This window comes from Cucurbita maxima, unplaced genomic scaffold (assembly GCF_002738345.1).
Source record: "Cucurbita maxima cultivar Rimu unplaced genomic scaffold, Cmax_1.0 Cma_Scf00012, whole genome shotgun sequence".
NCBI lineage: Eukaryota > Viridiplantae > Streptophyta > Magnoliopsida > Cucurbitales > Cucurbitaceae > Cucurbita > Cucurbita maxima.
Window position 1 is genome coordinate 1,325,488 of NW_019272028.1, and position 16,951 is coordinate 1,342,438.

General features: G+C 35.0%; 3 protein-coding genes across 4 annotated transcripts in view; 1 reads left to right on the forward strand and 2 right to left on the reverse strand.

Moving 5' to 3' along the window:
- Nucleotides 1–1,651, forward strand: part of LOC111487089 (protein arginine methyltransferase NDUFAF7 homolog, mitochondrial-like) — a 4,373-nt gene extending 2,722 nt beyond the window's left edge. Inside the window, 4 exon segments of the mRNA XM_023134315.1 lie at nt 254–306; nt 392–614; nt 806–914; nt 1,220–1,651. Of these exon segments, the coding sequence (XP_022990083.1) occupies nt 254–306; nt 392–614; nt 806–914; nt 1,220–1,482 (648 nt within the window). The 3' untranslated portion in view covers nt 1,483–1,651.
- A 141-nt stretch (nt 1,652–1,792) lies between these two features.
- Nucleotides 1,793–8,195, reverse strand: LOC111487087 (ATPase 11, plasma membrane-type-like). The gene is made up of 21 exons (XM_023134314.1): nt 7,817–8,195; nt 7,577–7,696; nt 7,308–7,406; nt 6,948–7,085; nt 6,727–6,861; nt 6,436–6,615; nt 6,141–6,347; nt 5,951–6,070; nt 5,745–5,864; nt 5,471–5,593; nt 5,285–5,389; nt 5,052–5,196; nt 4,793–4,957; nt 4,369–4,607; nt 4,192–4,224; nt 4,000–4,081; nt 3,721–3,881; nt 2,801–2,986; nt 2,536–2,718; nt 2,283–2,461; nt 1,793–2,064 (listed from the first exon to the last, which is right to left on the reverse strand). Exons 1-21 carry the CDS (start codon nt 7,868–7,870, stop codon nt 1,968–1,970), a joined length of 2,871 nt encoding a protein of 956 aa, XP_022990082.1. The 5' UTR covers nt 7,871–8,195; the 3' UTR covers nt 1,793–1,967.
- A 4,715-nt stretch (nt 8,196–12,910) lies between these two features.
- Nucleotides 12,911–16,951, reverse strand: part of LOC111487048 (inositol hexakisphosphate and diphosphoinositol-pentakisphosphate kinase VIP2-like) — a 24,437-nt gene continuing 20,396 nt past the window's right edge. Inside the window, exons 27-31 of one of the 2 annotated variants that reach the window (XM_023134268.1) lie at nt 15,795–16,039; nt 15,656–15,713; nt 14,712–14,879; nt 13,759–13,833; nt 12,911–13,260 (exon numbers count right to left, since the gene is read on the reverse strand). In XM_023134268.1, the coding sequence (XP_022990036.1) occupies nt 13,000–13,260; nt 13,759–13,833; nt 14,712–14,879; nt 15,656–15,713; nt 15,795–16,039 (807 nt within the window). In that variant the 3' untranslated portion in view covers nt 12,911–12,999. The remainder of the gene's footprint in view (nt 13,261–13,758; nt 13,834–14,711; nt 14,880–15,655; nt 15,714–15,794; nt 16,040–16,951) is intronic. The other variant, XM_023134269.1, reaches the window with a different exon arrangement.

Below are 16,951 nucleotides of genomic sequence, written 5' to 3' on the forward strand. Positions count from 1 at the left end.
TTTTTTTTTTTTTTTTTTTTTTTTTTTTTTTTTTTTTTTTTTTTTTTTTTTTTTTTTTTTTTTTTTGTCTATTTTCTTAGTAAGTGAATGTATGACAACACATGAAGTGTAGATACCTCCCTATGGATCACTTATCATAGGAATATCCATGTTTTGTATTTAAGTCCAGTAATTGTTCGTTTACATTGAAGAAGACCCTTTCAACATTTTATTTATTTAATCAATCTTGAAATTGATATCTCACTCCGTCTAGAGGACTTCTCGTGGCTGGTATGAAAAAATGGTAGACGTAGCAGAAGGTTCCAAGTAAGGATTAATGGCATTGTTCTGTGATTAGTCTCTTTGCAAATTTAATCTAATTTATTTGACAATTTTTGTACAAATCATATAGGTTTAAATTTGTTCCATCTCCCGAACCAACACCTGCAACTATCTTTTTGATGAAACGCTACAAATACTCTTCAAATGAAGAGATCGCTAATGTTGATCAGATTGAGATTTGCCCCAAAGGAATGGAGTTGACTCAAACTATTACACGTAGAATAAGTTCTGATGGAGGTGGCGCTCTTATTATTGATTATGGCCTTAATGGAGTTGTTTCAGATAGTCTGCAGGTTCGGGAAATTGCTATCATCAGTCATGAATTTTCTTTTGCTTCAGATTATTATACTGCTAAATGCCAGTGCTAAGCAAACGTTCATGGTGGCTGTTCTTAGTGTCTATTATCTGAGGTTTTATTTCTGTTAAATATACTATAATGCATTAATAAACTTGAAATGGTTTGATACCCTATGAACTTTTGCAGGCAATTCGAAAACACACGTTCGTTGACATCCTCGACAATCCTGGTTCTGCTGATCTTAGTGCATATGTTGATTTTTCTTCTATACGGCATGCTGCGAAGGACATTTCAGGTGCTCATCTTTAGCAGATCATTAAATCATCAAGTTAAACGTGATAATCAACTGAAGCTTTTGGCTTAATGGTGATTTAACACTAAGCTTAAAGAGAGTTTTCCAGGGCTTTCAAACTCCCCGGCACTCTGGTATACTCTCATTTTTACAATTAATGCAGTGCTCTTTCTCTAAAAAATTTGCTGCATTTCTGGGATGTAAAGAAGATCCTAGGTTGTTGGTTCTCATTTCTATTTTCCATTTTCTATATTTGTTCTTTGAAGGGAGGAGTAGAATCAGATTGATAATTTCTATCTTTACCGCAGGAGATGTTGCTGTATACGGCCCAATGACCCAGTCTCAGTTTCTGGGTTCACTTGGCATCAACTCTCGAGTCCAGGCCTTGCTAGAAAACAGCACTGATGAGCAGGCCGAGGCTCTGAGGACTGGTTACTGGCGTTTAGTAGGTGAAGACAAGGCACCCTTCTGGGAAGGGCCTGACGAAGACGCACCCATAGGAATGCGCACACGATACATGGCCATGGCCAATGTAAACAAGAAGCACAGTGTTCCAGTGCCATTTCTATGAAAGCTGATTGAAGTATTTATCATGAACCAATTTCAATACCTTGTATAGATATCATTTCCTTAGAGAAAGGAAACAAACCAATATATAATCGATCAATTTTCAATTTTCTGCTGTGGGTTTAATTTATGTTCGTTTTGTAAAATGTCGGACAAACTTCATCTAGCTCATCTATAAAGAGTTCATTGTTTATCTTAAAAAAAAATGATACTGAGATTTTTTTTTTCATGGACGACAAAAAAAGGATGTAAATTACCTCTTCTTCCTCACTCTTCGCATATATTCTCACCCAGGCAATGATCGTGTAGCTACATGAAGGGAACCAAGGATGATCATAATATTCATGCTACATATTTTGAACTTAAGTATGGCAAATTACATGTTTATCAGGACTTTTATACATTCATATAAGTATATCAAGAATGATCTCCATTCTTCTCGCCGTCTGATTGATAACTACGTCGTGCAGATTTAAAAGCTTCTGTTCACTATACTGTGTATGACTGCTGAATTGTGTTGATATCAAGACCCTTCAGCCTCACCACTGATTCAACGTGACCTTTCAATGTGTGCAGCTCTCTCAGCCTGCGCCGAAACAAGGTACATAAACAATAAAAAGTCTGTTGCGTTTATTCCTTCATTTCAAGTGTTAAGAAAGCATGCAGCACTTGTGGAAGCTGCAGGATTAAGCTGTGAAAATACAGTGGAATGCTCTCAAATAGACGTGGTTCATGTCAGTTCATTTTTAGCTTTATAATAAGTTTCTTGGAGGTAAAAATTTTTAGACTTTCAATTGATTTTACCTTGCAATTTCAGCTCGTCGTTTTGCTTCTTCAGCCATTTGATTGAGTTCTGTATAAGTTGTGCGCTCAGAAAACATCTTAGCCTCAGGTGGCTGCAGCCCATGAAGTGTCCTTTGCGCATGGGCCCATTTGAGCTCACGCTCTTCCTTTCCGAAATCCTTCTTCCTTGTAAAGGCAATCTGTAGAAGAAGCTCAGAATCAGAGGAAGTGGGAGTTCAACTAAGTATGCTGTTCAAACAGTGAGAAGGCATACCCTTTGTTCAATGACAAGGTCCCATGCTCTACCACTAATGGCATATCTGATTGCAAACTTGATTATGTCAAGTGGGAAATAAAAGACGAGGTTGTAAAGCCAAACCACACCAGCCCAGCCCCAGCCAATTCCTTCTATTGCAGCAAAACTCCAGTTTGCATAGACAGCAATCAGTGTAGCAATCTGTTCATTTATGATGATTAATGAATCAAGGATATCAAAAATTAGACCTCAAGATGTGGCTAGAATCTAACAGTTCACTCACCAGCTGAGCAACAATAAAAGCTGCAACCAATAACAGCCCAGGCCGCTCCATAAATGACCAACTCCGAGATCGTGTAACAAAGATGAGAGCCTGACTAATTGTACTCACTTGCAGGTATATTGCTGAAGCTAGCTTTCTGAAATCATCCTCATCCTTCTTCTGAAGGCTAGAAACCCCAAATGTACGCTGAAATCACATAGGAACATCAATGCTTTTGATATCATAACTCTCTTCAAAGATTTTGACAATGAATGCTTGAGAAGTTGAGAACATGGAAGTTCTAAAGAAATTCATGTTTGTGAAGGACCATCATTAAGAAGATATCAAGGAACAAGATTAATATCCTACAGAAAGCTGAGAAGGCACTGAAAGTAAGTCATGAAATTATTTCACTTTTTGGTATGTAACAGCCAAGCTCACCACTAGCAGATATCGTTCTCTATGGGCTTTTCTTTCAGGCTTCTCCTCAAGGTTTTAAAACGCGTCCACTAGGGAGAGGTTTACACTTCCTTATAAGGAATGTTTCGTTCCCCTCTCTAACAAGGTAAGATCTCACACTCCACCTCCTTGATGGCTCAGCGTCCTCGCTGGCACATCGCCCGGTGTTTTGACTCTGATATCATTTGTAACAGCTCAAGCCCACCGCTAACAGATATCATCCTCTTTGGACTTTCCCTTTCGGGTTTCTCCTCAAGGTTTTTAAAACGCATCTACTAGGGAGAGATTTCCACACCCTTATAAGGGATGTTTCATTCCTCTCTCCAACCGATGTGTCACAGAATAACATGAGTATAATATTATCATCTCGCAGCTAGAATTAAATACTTAGCTGACAGAACTGGGAAATAAGGTCTGTGTACTTTCATCTCTACTTCTAAACATAACAGTTTCCATTATCTCATCAAAATTACTAAACTCACAGGAAAGAAGTCAGTTCTGTAAGCCGCCCAGAAGAAAATAACGGTCATCATAGCCAAATAACCGCCAAGAATAATTCCAGTGCCAAAAATCTCCGCCAGTTTCCAGCTATCTGGCAGAGGAGAAGGTTTCACTCTATCCTTTGATATTGTCATTATGGTACCTGGCAAGCATAAATATATTGTAGTTGAACACTAGGAGCAAAAAAGAAGAAGGTAGAGCTACAGTATATCAATATATAAACAAAGTTATCTCTCTAAGTTTAAGAACCAAATACAAACCATCATTGAGGATAGCAATGATCAGGACCATGAAAGGTGGGAAGTCAAATTGATATATTAGGGCCAGCAACATGAATCCAAGCTGTCCAAGGAAAATAAAACCCAAAACGATCGAGACGACACGTTAATAAGTAGGGTGATAAAGGATCCTGATAGAATTCATTTTTCTTGACAATAAGCTCTAAAACTTACCACAATACGGATCGTAATTGAAACTGCATAAATCTGCAACAGTAAATTGTTAAGATCAAATATGAATTTTGAAGATTGGAAATGGAATCAACAATATAATAAACTTTGTACTTTAAAGCTCAATGTTCAAAGTATTACACTTGATATTACTTATCTAAGCTGTGAACGCAGGTGTACCGTGTAATTTTTCATCCTCTGGAAGATGGCTCTGCTGGTTAGAACAGCGCTTATGATAACACTAAGACCAGGCTCTGTAAGAACAATATCAGAAGCGCTACGAGCTGCGTCGGTTGCATCTGCAACTGCTATGCCGATATCGGCCTTTTTAAGTGCAGGAGCATCATTAACACCATCTCCAGTCATTCCACATATATGTTTTCGAGCTTGTAAACGTTTCACAATCTCATATTTGTGCTCTGTACAATGTAGCATTACAGTCAAGCAAATACTGATGGTAGATAACGTTCATAGTTGTAACTTGAACACTAGAAGTAACTTGTAAAGCATTCAATTGTCGTACGTTCCTGTGTCACTGTGTTACGAGATTCGGTTTGTTGTCAGTTGATCACGATCAATTATAGTTTAAAAGAAACAAAATTACCAGGAAAAACGCCCGCAAATCCATCAGCCTTTTCAATTAAGTCATCAACAGGCAATCCAGAAATTGATTCATCTTTGTTCTGTCCTAATAATGCAGATGAAGGGTACATATTTGTTCCCATCCCGAGACGTCGTCCCGTTTCCTTTCCTATAGCCAGTTGATCACCTAAAATGACAAGTAACTTAAAAGTAAGTTTAGTTAATGACAACCTAAACAATTTTGTGGTAGATATTTTCAAATTTTAGTATAATAATTGAACCTGTGATCATTTTAACGTTTACACCAAGATTCAAAGCCCTCCTAATTGTCTCTGCACTATCATGTCTTGGCGGGTCAAACAGAGGCATTAGTCCAATGAACTGCCATGGCCCTCCATGACTCTCCTTCCTTCCTTCTGGAACTTCCTGTAAAATCGATTTATGATTCATAAGCAACTACACAAACGATAACGAGTCCGAACGAACTGAATGCAGAATCAAGAAAGACAGCTACTTGGTATGCCACTGCAAGAGATCGCAACCCTCGCTCAGCGAACTTGTCGATTATAGCATGGACTTTCCTTTCTATCCCTGATTTGTTGTGCGCAAGATTCAATATCTAATACAGAACGACATAAGTTTCGAGTATTAGCATCCTCAAAACAATGAAGAACTGAACAATATTGGTACGTTATCCTACCTGCTCTGGAGCGCCTTTGCTGACCCGATGCATTTTCCCATCACTATCAATGTATGTCAGGGCAGTCCGCTTGTCAGTTGGGTTGAATGGAAGGAAGTGAACCTCTTGAATTCCTGCTCGTGCCTTTTTTATTGTATATGTCGAAACAAAAATACAAATGAAAGTTTACATGTCTTCTAGTTAAGTATTCACTCATTTCTTTTCAGTTCATAAATGAAAGTGAAGATCCAACTTCGATTTTATCGTATATGTCGAAACAATATTTTGAACATACCTCCTTTGGATCACTCAATGTCCCTACAATAGCAGTATCGATTGCATCCTGATTTTCAACTCGGGAGGCTTGAGCTGCCATGAGAATAACGGTATCGACATCCACTCCCTTGGTGAAAACCTATTAAAAGTCAACATTAGTGAGTTAGAAAAATCAACATAGATGCATTACATATGTAAACATGAACTGTGGAATCTTCCATCAACCTCTATCAGAGTCTTATCAACAGTAAGCTTATTTAACGTCAGTGTTCCTGTTTTGTCGCTACAAAGCACGTCCATTCCAGCCATTTCTTCTATTGCCGTCATTCGTTTCGTGATAGCTCCCTGAGAAAGCCATCGAGATAAGTTGAAGTGATCGAACTTGGGCAGGTATTTAGCAACTAGAATTACCTACCTGTTGAGATAGACGATGTGATCCAATTGCCATCGTGACCGACAAAACAGTTGGCATAGCAATAGGAATTCCTCCAATGAGAAGAACAAGGAGATTGTCGATCCCGGGACGATATGCCCGATGTTGGATTGGGTACATGACGATAATCTCCACAATCATGCCCACAGCAATGGAACATATGCAGAAATTCCCAATAGCAGTCAAAACCTATTTAGCAATAGAATTGTTAGCAAGATTACTATCAATAACCAATAAGAGATTTGTACTCAAAACTGATCAAACAATCAACTATTACCTTTTGGAAATGACCCACTTGGTTTGTGGAGTCCACAAGATGAGCAGCTTTGCCAAAGAAGGTATGAACACCAGTAGCAATAACTACTGCTTCAATTTCTCCCTGTTTGCACGTCGACCCTGAATAGACACTGTCGCCTGGGCCTTTAGTTACAGGTAGCGATTCTCCCGTGAGTGCAGACTGCAAACTCGACAAGGACACTCAAGTAAGCCACCTCAAGAAAACTAAACGCCATTTGAAATGTTTTCAAAATACCAGGAAAAGAGAGATTAAAAATGGTTATAACGTTACTTGATCAATCTTCAGCGGATCGCCTTCAAGGAGGCGAGCATCAGCAGGAATAATGTCACCGAGCTTGACACTAATTATATCACCAGGAACAAGAACTGATGCTTCCTCCTCAACCCACTTCCCATCTCTAAGAACCTTTAAGTAGTGAAAATAATTAAGATACTAACACTATTCAGCTATAAAAGTTCATGGTTTATATCAATATGGAACATAGTAAGAACCTTAGCTTTCGGTGCAAGACGAGCCATGAGTGCAGCTGCGGCGTTTCCAGCATTGTTCTCCTCAATAAAACTAATAGTTGAATTGATAAGCAACAATGTTATGATCCCAACAAAATCTTGCCAATCTGGAGGTTTTCCCTGCGAAACACATCGTTCTTAGCCATCGAAAAATACATTTAACAACTAACCAACATCAGGAAAGTTCAAGAGATAATGATCTTTTCACTAACTGAGTTACTTGAAAGATGCATCTTCTTTTCTATACGAAAATTCTTGACTATTTGCTCAGAAATGGAAGTGAAAAAACAAAAAATACAAACAAAAGTAGATACTTCTTTAGATCAGAGACTAAAAACTCACTCCTCCATTGGCTAGAGCAATAGCCATTATAGCTGCAGCTTCCATGACCCATGAAAGAGGGTTCCACATAAATCCCAAGAACTTCAAAACCTTACTCTCCTGCAACAAAAATACCACAGAATCAACGTAGAAATCGCCAGAGCTATACTTTAACAGAGAATTCAAATATATGATAGAATTAAAAACAGAGGAGCTTTATATCTTATTCTTTCCAGCTTCACAAAACGAAATAGAGAAGGAATTAAGCTGAGAGTAGTGAAGAGAAAAACCTTCTTTTCTTCAAGCTTATTGTAGCCAAAAATGGCCAATCTCTCACGAGCCGCCTCTGTTGTCAAACCATTAGTATTACACCTCAAAGTCTGAAAAACCTCTTCAACCGGAACGTTCTCCTACAAGTTCAAGAAGCTCAATACATCCCAAACCCAAAACCAAAATCACCAAGAACAAAAACCCAGAAAAAACATGACCAATATAGAAGAAAAACCCATATAGAAACAGATTAAAAGTACCAAATCAACAGCTTCTTTCAGAACAGCCTCCAAAACTTCATCCTTATCCCCCATCTTGAAGCTTCAACAGAGAAAAAGCCTGAAGAAAATGAAGTGAAAACACCTGAAAATGCGAGAAGAAAACAGGGGAAGAGGGAAGGAGACCCTTAGAAGAAGTTTTTGGTATCTCCGAATTTCACTCTGCTCGAAGGCTGTATAAAGCTGGCAGCTTTTTGGCGTGGCACAGAAGCGGACGCTCTAAGAAGATTATGTACTTGCGGGTACATTTGGTCTCCATAAAAATTCCACCTTTTTGAAGAACCATTACTTACATTACATTACATTGGAGTGTACAAGTTTGTTGTACAGGTGTTTCGGTGTTGGTGACTGCGCTCCCACTTTTGTTAAATCATCCCATCGCACAACTCTCTCTATATTTCTACGAATGCATTTTTAAAAAATGGTCAATTTTGAAAGGAGGAATGAGTTTTGTCCCAATTGCTTCAATAATTAAACTCATACCAAACTTGCTCACTTCACGTAATTGTGTTTAAAGACGTTTGGGTTTGTTATATAATAATAGAAATCTTGTTTATAATAATATGATCATATGTTTAAATCTTTAAATTTTGTATTATTGAACTGAAAAAAAGAAAGAAGAAAAAATGATAGGATAGAGATTTGTGTTTCTAATTTTTTTTAAGCTATGTCCAACCATCAATAATATCTTCATTCATGAACTTGTTATCTTCTTGTAAAAATCAATATATACTCTAAGGTAACTTTATAGTTTTTCTTTCCTTGCCTTCTCCAGCTAAAATACCTTTGGACTCATCGTGGTTTGGTGGGAATCTTCCTAATTTTGAGCCTAACTTTCGATTGGCGAAGAAATTGTGATTGATTGTACAAGGGATTGATCGTCCGAAGTGAAATCAAGAAATGCAAGTGTGTGCATGCGTTTTTGGTGAAGATTGAAAACCGAGTCAATTGGATCGGTCTATCTTGATTCAATTGGGCAAATTTAGGCCAATTCATTAGATTTGATCTTTTTATAGCAAATTTCAATCGTACTAATATTTTATATAGTTTTAGGGCCTAATAAGAATATTTTAGAGAATTTGGGATCATACCCAACGATATAAATTTGCATGCGAGGTCACTCATGGCATGTATATAAAATGAATCTACTTGAATCATGCCCTACACGATATAATCCCATGAGACAAAATCACTCATGGCATACAGCTGAAATAATATATTGAAGTGTGCCTCACATGATAAAATAGGACGCCTCACATGATAAAATAGGACGAGATCATCCCTCAAGATTAAGATTGAATGGATAAGATTCAAAGTTAGATTTGGTTCGTATTTTTATAAAAACCTATACAAATAGATTAGGTAGAGCGTTAAATGTGTACATGGTTTTGTTTTTCCTCTCAACTTCTTCCCACCTACTTTTGTTTTTTGTTATTTTTTTCATTTTTCCCGTTTTCACCTAATTTTATTTCTACAACATTGACAATATTTTTAGAATTAATTGAACTTTTTCTAAGTTTTAAACTTATTTCATATGTCATATTTTAGAATTAACTGAACTTTTTCTAAGTTTTAAACTTATTTCATATGTCATAATGATGAATCGTACTGCTTTAATTCAATGGTCAATAAAGCTAAGCTCTACCGTAGAAAATAATTTAAATTAATTAGACTATACTATCAAGTTTTTACCTCAAATATTGACTCTTTCGATACTGCCATGAAATGCTCAATTTTTTTTTGTGTGGGACAAAATATTCTTCCCAAGCAAGTTCCAAGTTTGTTGAAATTATAAGGTCTCATTTGTTGAATCCCTAAGTTATTCAACCATTGTATTTGAATAGGTATATCTTTTGGGACCCATTTTTGACTTGATTTTCGTCCCAACCTCACCTCACCGATCGATGCTCCACCTATCGTTCTAGAATTAAGGGGAAATTTAGTTTCATCTATGATTTTTGTTATTGTTTTATAAAACATTAATGATAAAAAAAAAAATAAAAAAAAATTTAGAAAATTCGAAAGTTATGTATGAAAACATCAGGGTTCCATGTTTTTAGACTATTTGAAGGTTTATTTCGGAGATGTATGAAAACACTGTTTACATTATGAGCTCTTTTGGAGGAACTAAAAGCAAAGTTTTGAGAGCTTATACTAAAAACAAATGATATCAAAACGATGATCTTATCTTAATTTAGTTACGTCAATAGAATTCTTAAGTGTGTGAAGATCTATTCAAGGTAGAGCTGTGAAGATCTATCCATGGTAGAACTCCATTGAACTAGTAATATAGTTAAGAGAAGAAGAGTCGTGTAGAATAGTGTTAGACCGATAGATAACTGTTTATGGGAGGGCTTTTTAAGCCTTTTTTATTCGGATAAATATCCTTCCACAAAGCTTGTCCCCTTGATACATAGACTTTGTCATTTTCTTTCATACGATAAGATTATATAAATAGACTATTACCTCAATTGAAAAAGAGTTGCCAACAAATGTTGTCTCAAATTCAATATTTGAATTTTAAAATAATGATTTAAAAAGTATAAAAAATAAAATAATGTATTTTGAGATTTGGTTATCTTCCTAATGCTTTGTCTAGAATCCCACGTGTCGAGCAGCCCGAGTATCTAGAATCTTCCACTTTTTTGGTTCAGACAATTTTTCTTTTTTCTTTTTTTCTTTTTTTCTTTTTTTCTTTTTCTTTGAATTTTTACTTTATGCCAAAGTTATGATTTAGATTGGATCCGAATTCCATTTTTGTTTCTCCTCCTTATTTTTATTCTATATTTTCCCTTATAATGTACAAATATTTCATCTTAATTTTTAATTCTTCTATATAACTTTATTTGAAATCAAGTTATAATTTCAATCATCTCACATAACATTTACAAATATAATAAATTGAAAATATTATTAAATAAAACTATACATTAGAGGGTAAAATAAAATTAATTTCATATAGTTTTTAAATATTTTGTTATTTCAACAGAAAAGTCTTTACATAAAAATTGAATTCAGCTTTCAAATTAGAACAAATAAAACTAATTTCATAATTTAAGTCTAAGTCTAATTTCATAAGAAGAAAAGTAAATCCAAGTCTCTTTTTTCATAAAGAAGACCAAATGAATTACTCTTCAATTGAAATTTACACTGAAGCCATTTTAATAATCATTGTCTTGATGAATATCATAAGTTATGTATTTAATTAAAAAAAAAATGCCTTTAGTTATGGCAACATGTGTATTAATTGAAAGTATTAAAGAATGAGTCTTATTGCCTTGTAAGATTAAGAAAAATTTAAACGAAATTAAGAAAGAGGTAAGCTATTCATCATAAAAGGAAAAATGAAAAACAAAAGTAGAGATTAGGTCGAATAAAAGGAGAACATTGGGATATTGGAATCATTAAAGTTAAATATTAATTAACTTTTTATTTTTATCATAATCAACTTTACTTTAAATGATAATTAAAACTATCATATAATTAACTGTTTCAATTGAATGGAATTTAATAAGCATTGTCTTTTTCCAATAGTTGATGTATTCTTTCGCTATAGAATTTGAATATTGGTGTAGTGGGCTACTAGCTAAGCTAACAATTTTTTTTAAAAAAATTATAAATTTAATAATTTCTATCTATGCTAATAATATGAACATTTATCGACTTAGCCATAAGAAGTTAAAGTAAGATGTGATTAATTTAAAATAATTTTATATTGGATGAGCTTCTATTTTTATTATTATTATTTTTTTAATTATGAGTCTAAAAAAAATAAATATAATCCAACTTTAAAATTATATTATTGAATTTACTATTTTAACTTTCAAGTAACAACAATTGGGGTGAAAATTGAATATTTATCTCTCGGGTCAAAACATGACAACAAATTCTTGCTAACTACTACCATACCAATACAATAAAGAAATCTTGAGACTAAAAAAGATGCACAATTGGACTAAATTGCAAGGATCAAAACTTAGGGCAGAAGAGAAAGACAGTCATGCATTAGATATAGTTATTTATTATTTCACCTGCAACCATATAAAATACTATTAAGTGTAAAATATATGATAATGTTCCCATTAAATCTAGAGTCCTAGACTAACGATTACTTTTTTTTTTTCTAGCTATTACTTCCAATTTCTCTATTTTCTTTAACATTTTAAATATTTTTGTAGGCACTTAAATAGCCATATCAAGCAAAATCAAAATAGTATTGTGTAACTTTGAAATAGGCACCAAACACCATAATCTCTTTATCTTCTAGTTGGACCTTCATTGCTGTGTTAGATCGACACTTTTTTTTACCATAATCCAATCATTGCATTTGAATTAAACAAACTCTAATTCTATAGGTTCTCTCCAATCTGTCACACAATTAGATGAAGAATAACTTCTCTGTTATCAATGAACTCCGACAGTAAATCCTTTCTGTCAATCCAACTTTTGAATGGTATTTAAATGCTCAACAAAATAATTTGGTCTGGGTCTATTATAAGAAGATGCCCATGCACAAGAAATGAAACTATATATTCAGGTCGTGTCCTCTCCGGCTGTAAAATCTTTAAGAAATCTATTTCTCCTTCTAGGTAGTCTCTAGACCGCACTCAACAACCCACTTAGATTGGCATCTTTAGGTAAGTACTCCACCACCTTAACAAGATTCATACTTCTCATTCACGCATAATAATTGTTCTTTTTTTCTGGACAAAGAGTATACCATCTACCCAAGTAGGTTGGCTTCAGGTAGTTGATTGCTTCAACCATCACCATAAACTGAAAAAAAGCCTAAAGAAAAGCTGAGAGGTTAGATACTAAGCTTAAATCAAACAAAAGCCTTGAGTTGGTAGATCCTTGATAATGAATAACGCATATTCTTGTTCCAAAATCCTCTCAATCGTAATGGAGCAACGTGTAAAATGGGTTATAGGTGACCCATCGTTGAGCAAGTTGGTGCTATGCAACTTCACCTAATAAATTCAACTCAAGTTATACTAATATTGACTGATGAAGGTTATACCTTGTGCATATCCACGAGAAAAGAAACAGAGAAGAAAAGAAGGTAAAACGAATATATATAGAAAGGCGAAATGCCAAAAAATTTCTTGAACTTCCATGAAAGATTCAATTTTTCAGAAGATTCATTTTTCTGATAAAAGAAGCATTTACTTTCCATTAGTAGAGTGTTTATGGAAAGGCCAAAGGTTTGCCAGACGCTCGAGTACTGCGGCACTTTTCGAGAAGTAACCCGAGAAGCCAGCAGGGGTTGATGGCGGAGGAAAATCTTCAGCTGGCATTGCAAAAGGACGCATCATTGTTTCCATTTTTTCTAGCGTTAGGCACGATCCCACTTCTTGCAGCCTCTCTGGACCCATTATTGGCAGCGTATGTTCCTGATGCAATGACGTTGCTTCACTATCGTTTTTCTGTCAGACAAGATTGAAACATTAGCTTAGTTTGAACTGGAAACCATGGGAAATTCTGTTAGGAACCCAGTGATGCTTAGGGCATGTTTGAGAGTAATTCGGAATAACTAACATCACTTTTGTCATGCCCATTTAGTGCTTTTGGGCATGCCTCAAGTGATTTTGGAATAATTTTGGTCATTCCAAAATCACTTCCATATATATCACTTCTAAACATGACCTTAATTTATATTATCAATAGCCAGCTTACATGAATCATATCTCGTCAAATTAACACTGTTCTCAATTGCACAAGGGAAAGTGAAATTAGACATTTATACCACTATGTTATCCCAGTTTATAAAATCAATCAGTTTTATTTGAACGTGCTTTAATATTAAGGACACAGATTAGAAATGGAATAATGAAAGTAAGAAGCAACGAAGAATATATTACACAAGATACTTTCCTCATGGGAACTTAACATTTAGATGTTTGTTATCGGTACGGTTACATTACCTCTAAGGGGGACAGGTCTGCACCACGGCTGAATGTCAACTCTATGCGAAACCTTTTAGGATCTTCTAAAGCCACCTGCAGTTTATTTGAAATCAATGAATCAGCCTCACAAGAGCTTTGTTTTTCGTTTTTTTTTTTCAGTAAGAAACACAAATCTGAATTTATTATGATGAAGAGGGCCTGATGTAGGCCCAGGGCCATCAGAGTGCACAATGAGCAAGAAGTCCGACCTTGAATGGACATGGATATCAAGCAGGACTTGAGGGTCACAAGAAAGGTGGGACACCTGTGTAACCCTTAAACACTACCGGCTTTGTAAATGACATCTCATTCCTTATTAACCTTGAATGACCAATCGAAGAATGTAGCTCACTGTTTTCATAAACAACATAACCAGACCAACTAGCACTCAACTGACTTAATTTACCATGTGTTACTACAGCTGATTAACCAAATATGCGGCATGTCATTCAAGCAACACCGATAATGTTAGAAAATTAATTTATTGAACCTGCCCGTGTTTGATTAAAACTGAAAAGCTCGATAGAAATCATGAATGGGGAAAAAAGATGGATGACTGAAGTAGGTTTTAGCACTAGCACTATGAATCTTCATTAAACCTCATATATGCAGCACCCTTGCAATTGGGACAACTATTTAGGTCTGGTTTCTAAGTGTTTAAAAAAGGAGTTTGAAGCATTTATAAAGTCATTCCAAAAAGCCCCTAATTCTCTAGTTATCATAAGCAAAATTTGCAAAAAATGGGTTCTTTTACAGTCAAGACGCAGTGTTGCTAGAAGCCCACACTCAGAAAAGCCTCAGGCTAATTTCTGGAGCAAGTGGTTGTTTGAGAAATCAGTTGTAGGTCTAAAAATATTGCTCCAACAGAAAGCATGTGCAACCTAACAAGGATTGAAATTGTACGTAAGTATTACATTTCACTTCACAATTACCTCTGTGTTCTCGAACATTCTGAGTACAATATAACTCATATAATCAAGCTCCTTGGTTTTATGCAACCGTTCCAAAGCACTATGGCAGGCAAGGCTATCCTCTCCAACAAGAGATTCATCAAGGTTACAGTAACGGATCACATTCATCAAAGAATGGATATGCGATTCCTGTCATTCAAACGAATATGGTTAAATATGAGCACTATCAAATACACACGTGGAGTGACGAAAAAGAATGATTCATAACATTAAAAAAGTTTCAAAACAAGCTTGGCTAAATTTTATGAAATAGAAAAAAGTAATAACACAGTCAAGAATAGAACCCCTAGTAAGCAAAAGTTTGTTGCTTGAAGAGTATAAAAATGAAGGTAAGATGACCACAGATAAGCTTTACCAACAAAATTAATATAAGGATTAGTAAAAGAAGGGTGTCAAGTTGGGAGTTGAGTTGAACAACTTTACCTCTACAAGAAGAATAATCCAGATGGAAGCAAGAGACAAACGATTTGCAAGAAATAACTGTTTTGACAAAAAGAACCATTTGATCTTTTCTTTTTCTTTTTTTTTGATAAGAAACCTGAGCGTGTATACTAAGAACAATAATAGACAACAATCTCAGGGCAGGGGAAGAGATTGCCCCTCCCAAAACCATTTGATTAACATTTAACAGCTAACATTTCTGGCTATCAAACAAAGATCACAAGACAATAATTATCATGCCTCCTTTCCACATGCTCAGCTAAAGAAAACATTAGAACAGTTCAAATAACCATCTTGTTTTGTATGTTGACAGAAAAAGAAAACGAAGAACTCCATCAATGCCATGAAAAGTTGGCCATCGTTTGAATCAATAAAGGGATAAAAATAGCGATCAACATATGGGATTCCCATAATGCAAGATTTAATCAAATGAATAGCTAATATTTTGTAATTGTTATACTCACTGACGTAAAGTAAAGTCGCGTCCTAACATGGCGTTCAGGAGTCTTTACATTAGCATAACTGAAAGATAGGAAAGAACGAAACAATTAAGTCAAGCTGTAAGAGTTTAAGAGAAATATGAAGCAGTGTCCCAATTCTTACTTCGGATCCAAGCGATATTTGGTCTCTTTATCATCATCATCATCTGGGTCCATCGATATTTCACTTGGTGTATTGGATTTTCTCATATCCTCATTCTTACTGCTAGGCTTCAATAGATTGTCTACATCTTTCTTTTCAGTTAACCTCGAATGGTCTTGATGACTCTTTGAATCTGCAACTTCAATTGCTTCTTCACGAGCATTCCGAAGATCAATCAAAATTTTACCCAGCAAACGGCGAGCAATCTAGCAGCAAAAGTATGAAATTGTCAGGTAAAAAAGTATTGGCTGCTGTTTATTGACTCAAAAGTAAAAAGGACTTCCTTTGGACAAAATGTTGAACGTGGATGACCAGGGTTGGATGTTGAATGGGAGACTGAGTTTTATTTTGCAGGAAACAGGTTCTTTGCATGCTTGGTTTTTTATTATTATAAATAAATGTTCTTATAAAACTACGAAGTCATATTTGGCAGATAAACATCATTGTTACTTTCAAGATCAGAAGTATTTAGAAATAAAGGAAAAGGATAATGCAGGGTTAAGTTTAATTTTAAAAGATCTTAATACTTCGAACTATTGATCATCTAATCAAATTATTCATATATATATATATATATATATATAAGAAGTAACCAACCCTCATGGAGCAAAAATACATTAAAGCCATCTGTAAATAAATATCAGTGTTATCTAACTATAAATTAATTTTCTACATTAGAATCTTTGAAAAAACTTTGGAGTCGTCATTAGGGTTGTTGAAGGTACGATTGGTCACCCATTTACTAGAATAAAAAAATGGTCTACATAAATCAAATTGAATTTGGGAGTCATTTGTTCGTGGAAGGTGTTAACACTCTACAACACCCATGTACCAAAACTTATCTGTTGTATCCACTTAAAATAATGGAATTCTACGAAGTTTTATTTTTAAATGTCCCATGTTCATTAATTCACATTTTAGAAATAAAACATGAACAAACAATTGTGAGTGACATAGAAAAGTCATTCAAAAAAATGGAATTTTGTTTTGGATTCCCAAAATAATTTTCCTCGCGTTAAGAAATTAGAAAATCGAACTCCAACTTTTCTAATCTCTATTGTCGGAATTTTTGGACAAATTTCTACATGTTCTTTGTAATCAAGACTAGTAGGGGGGGG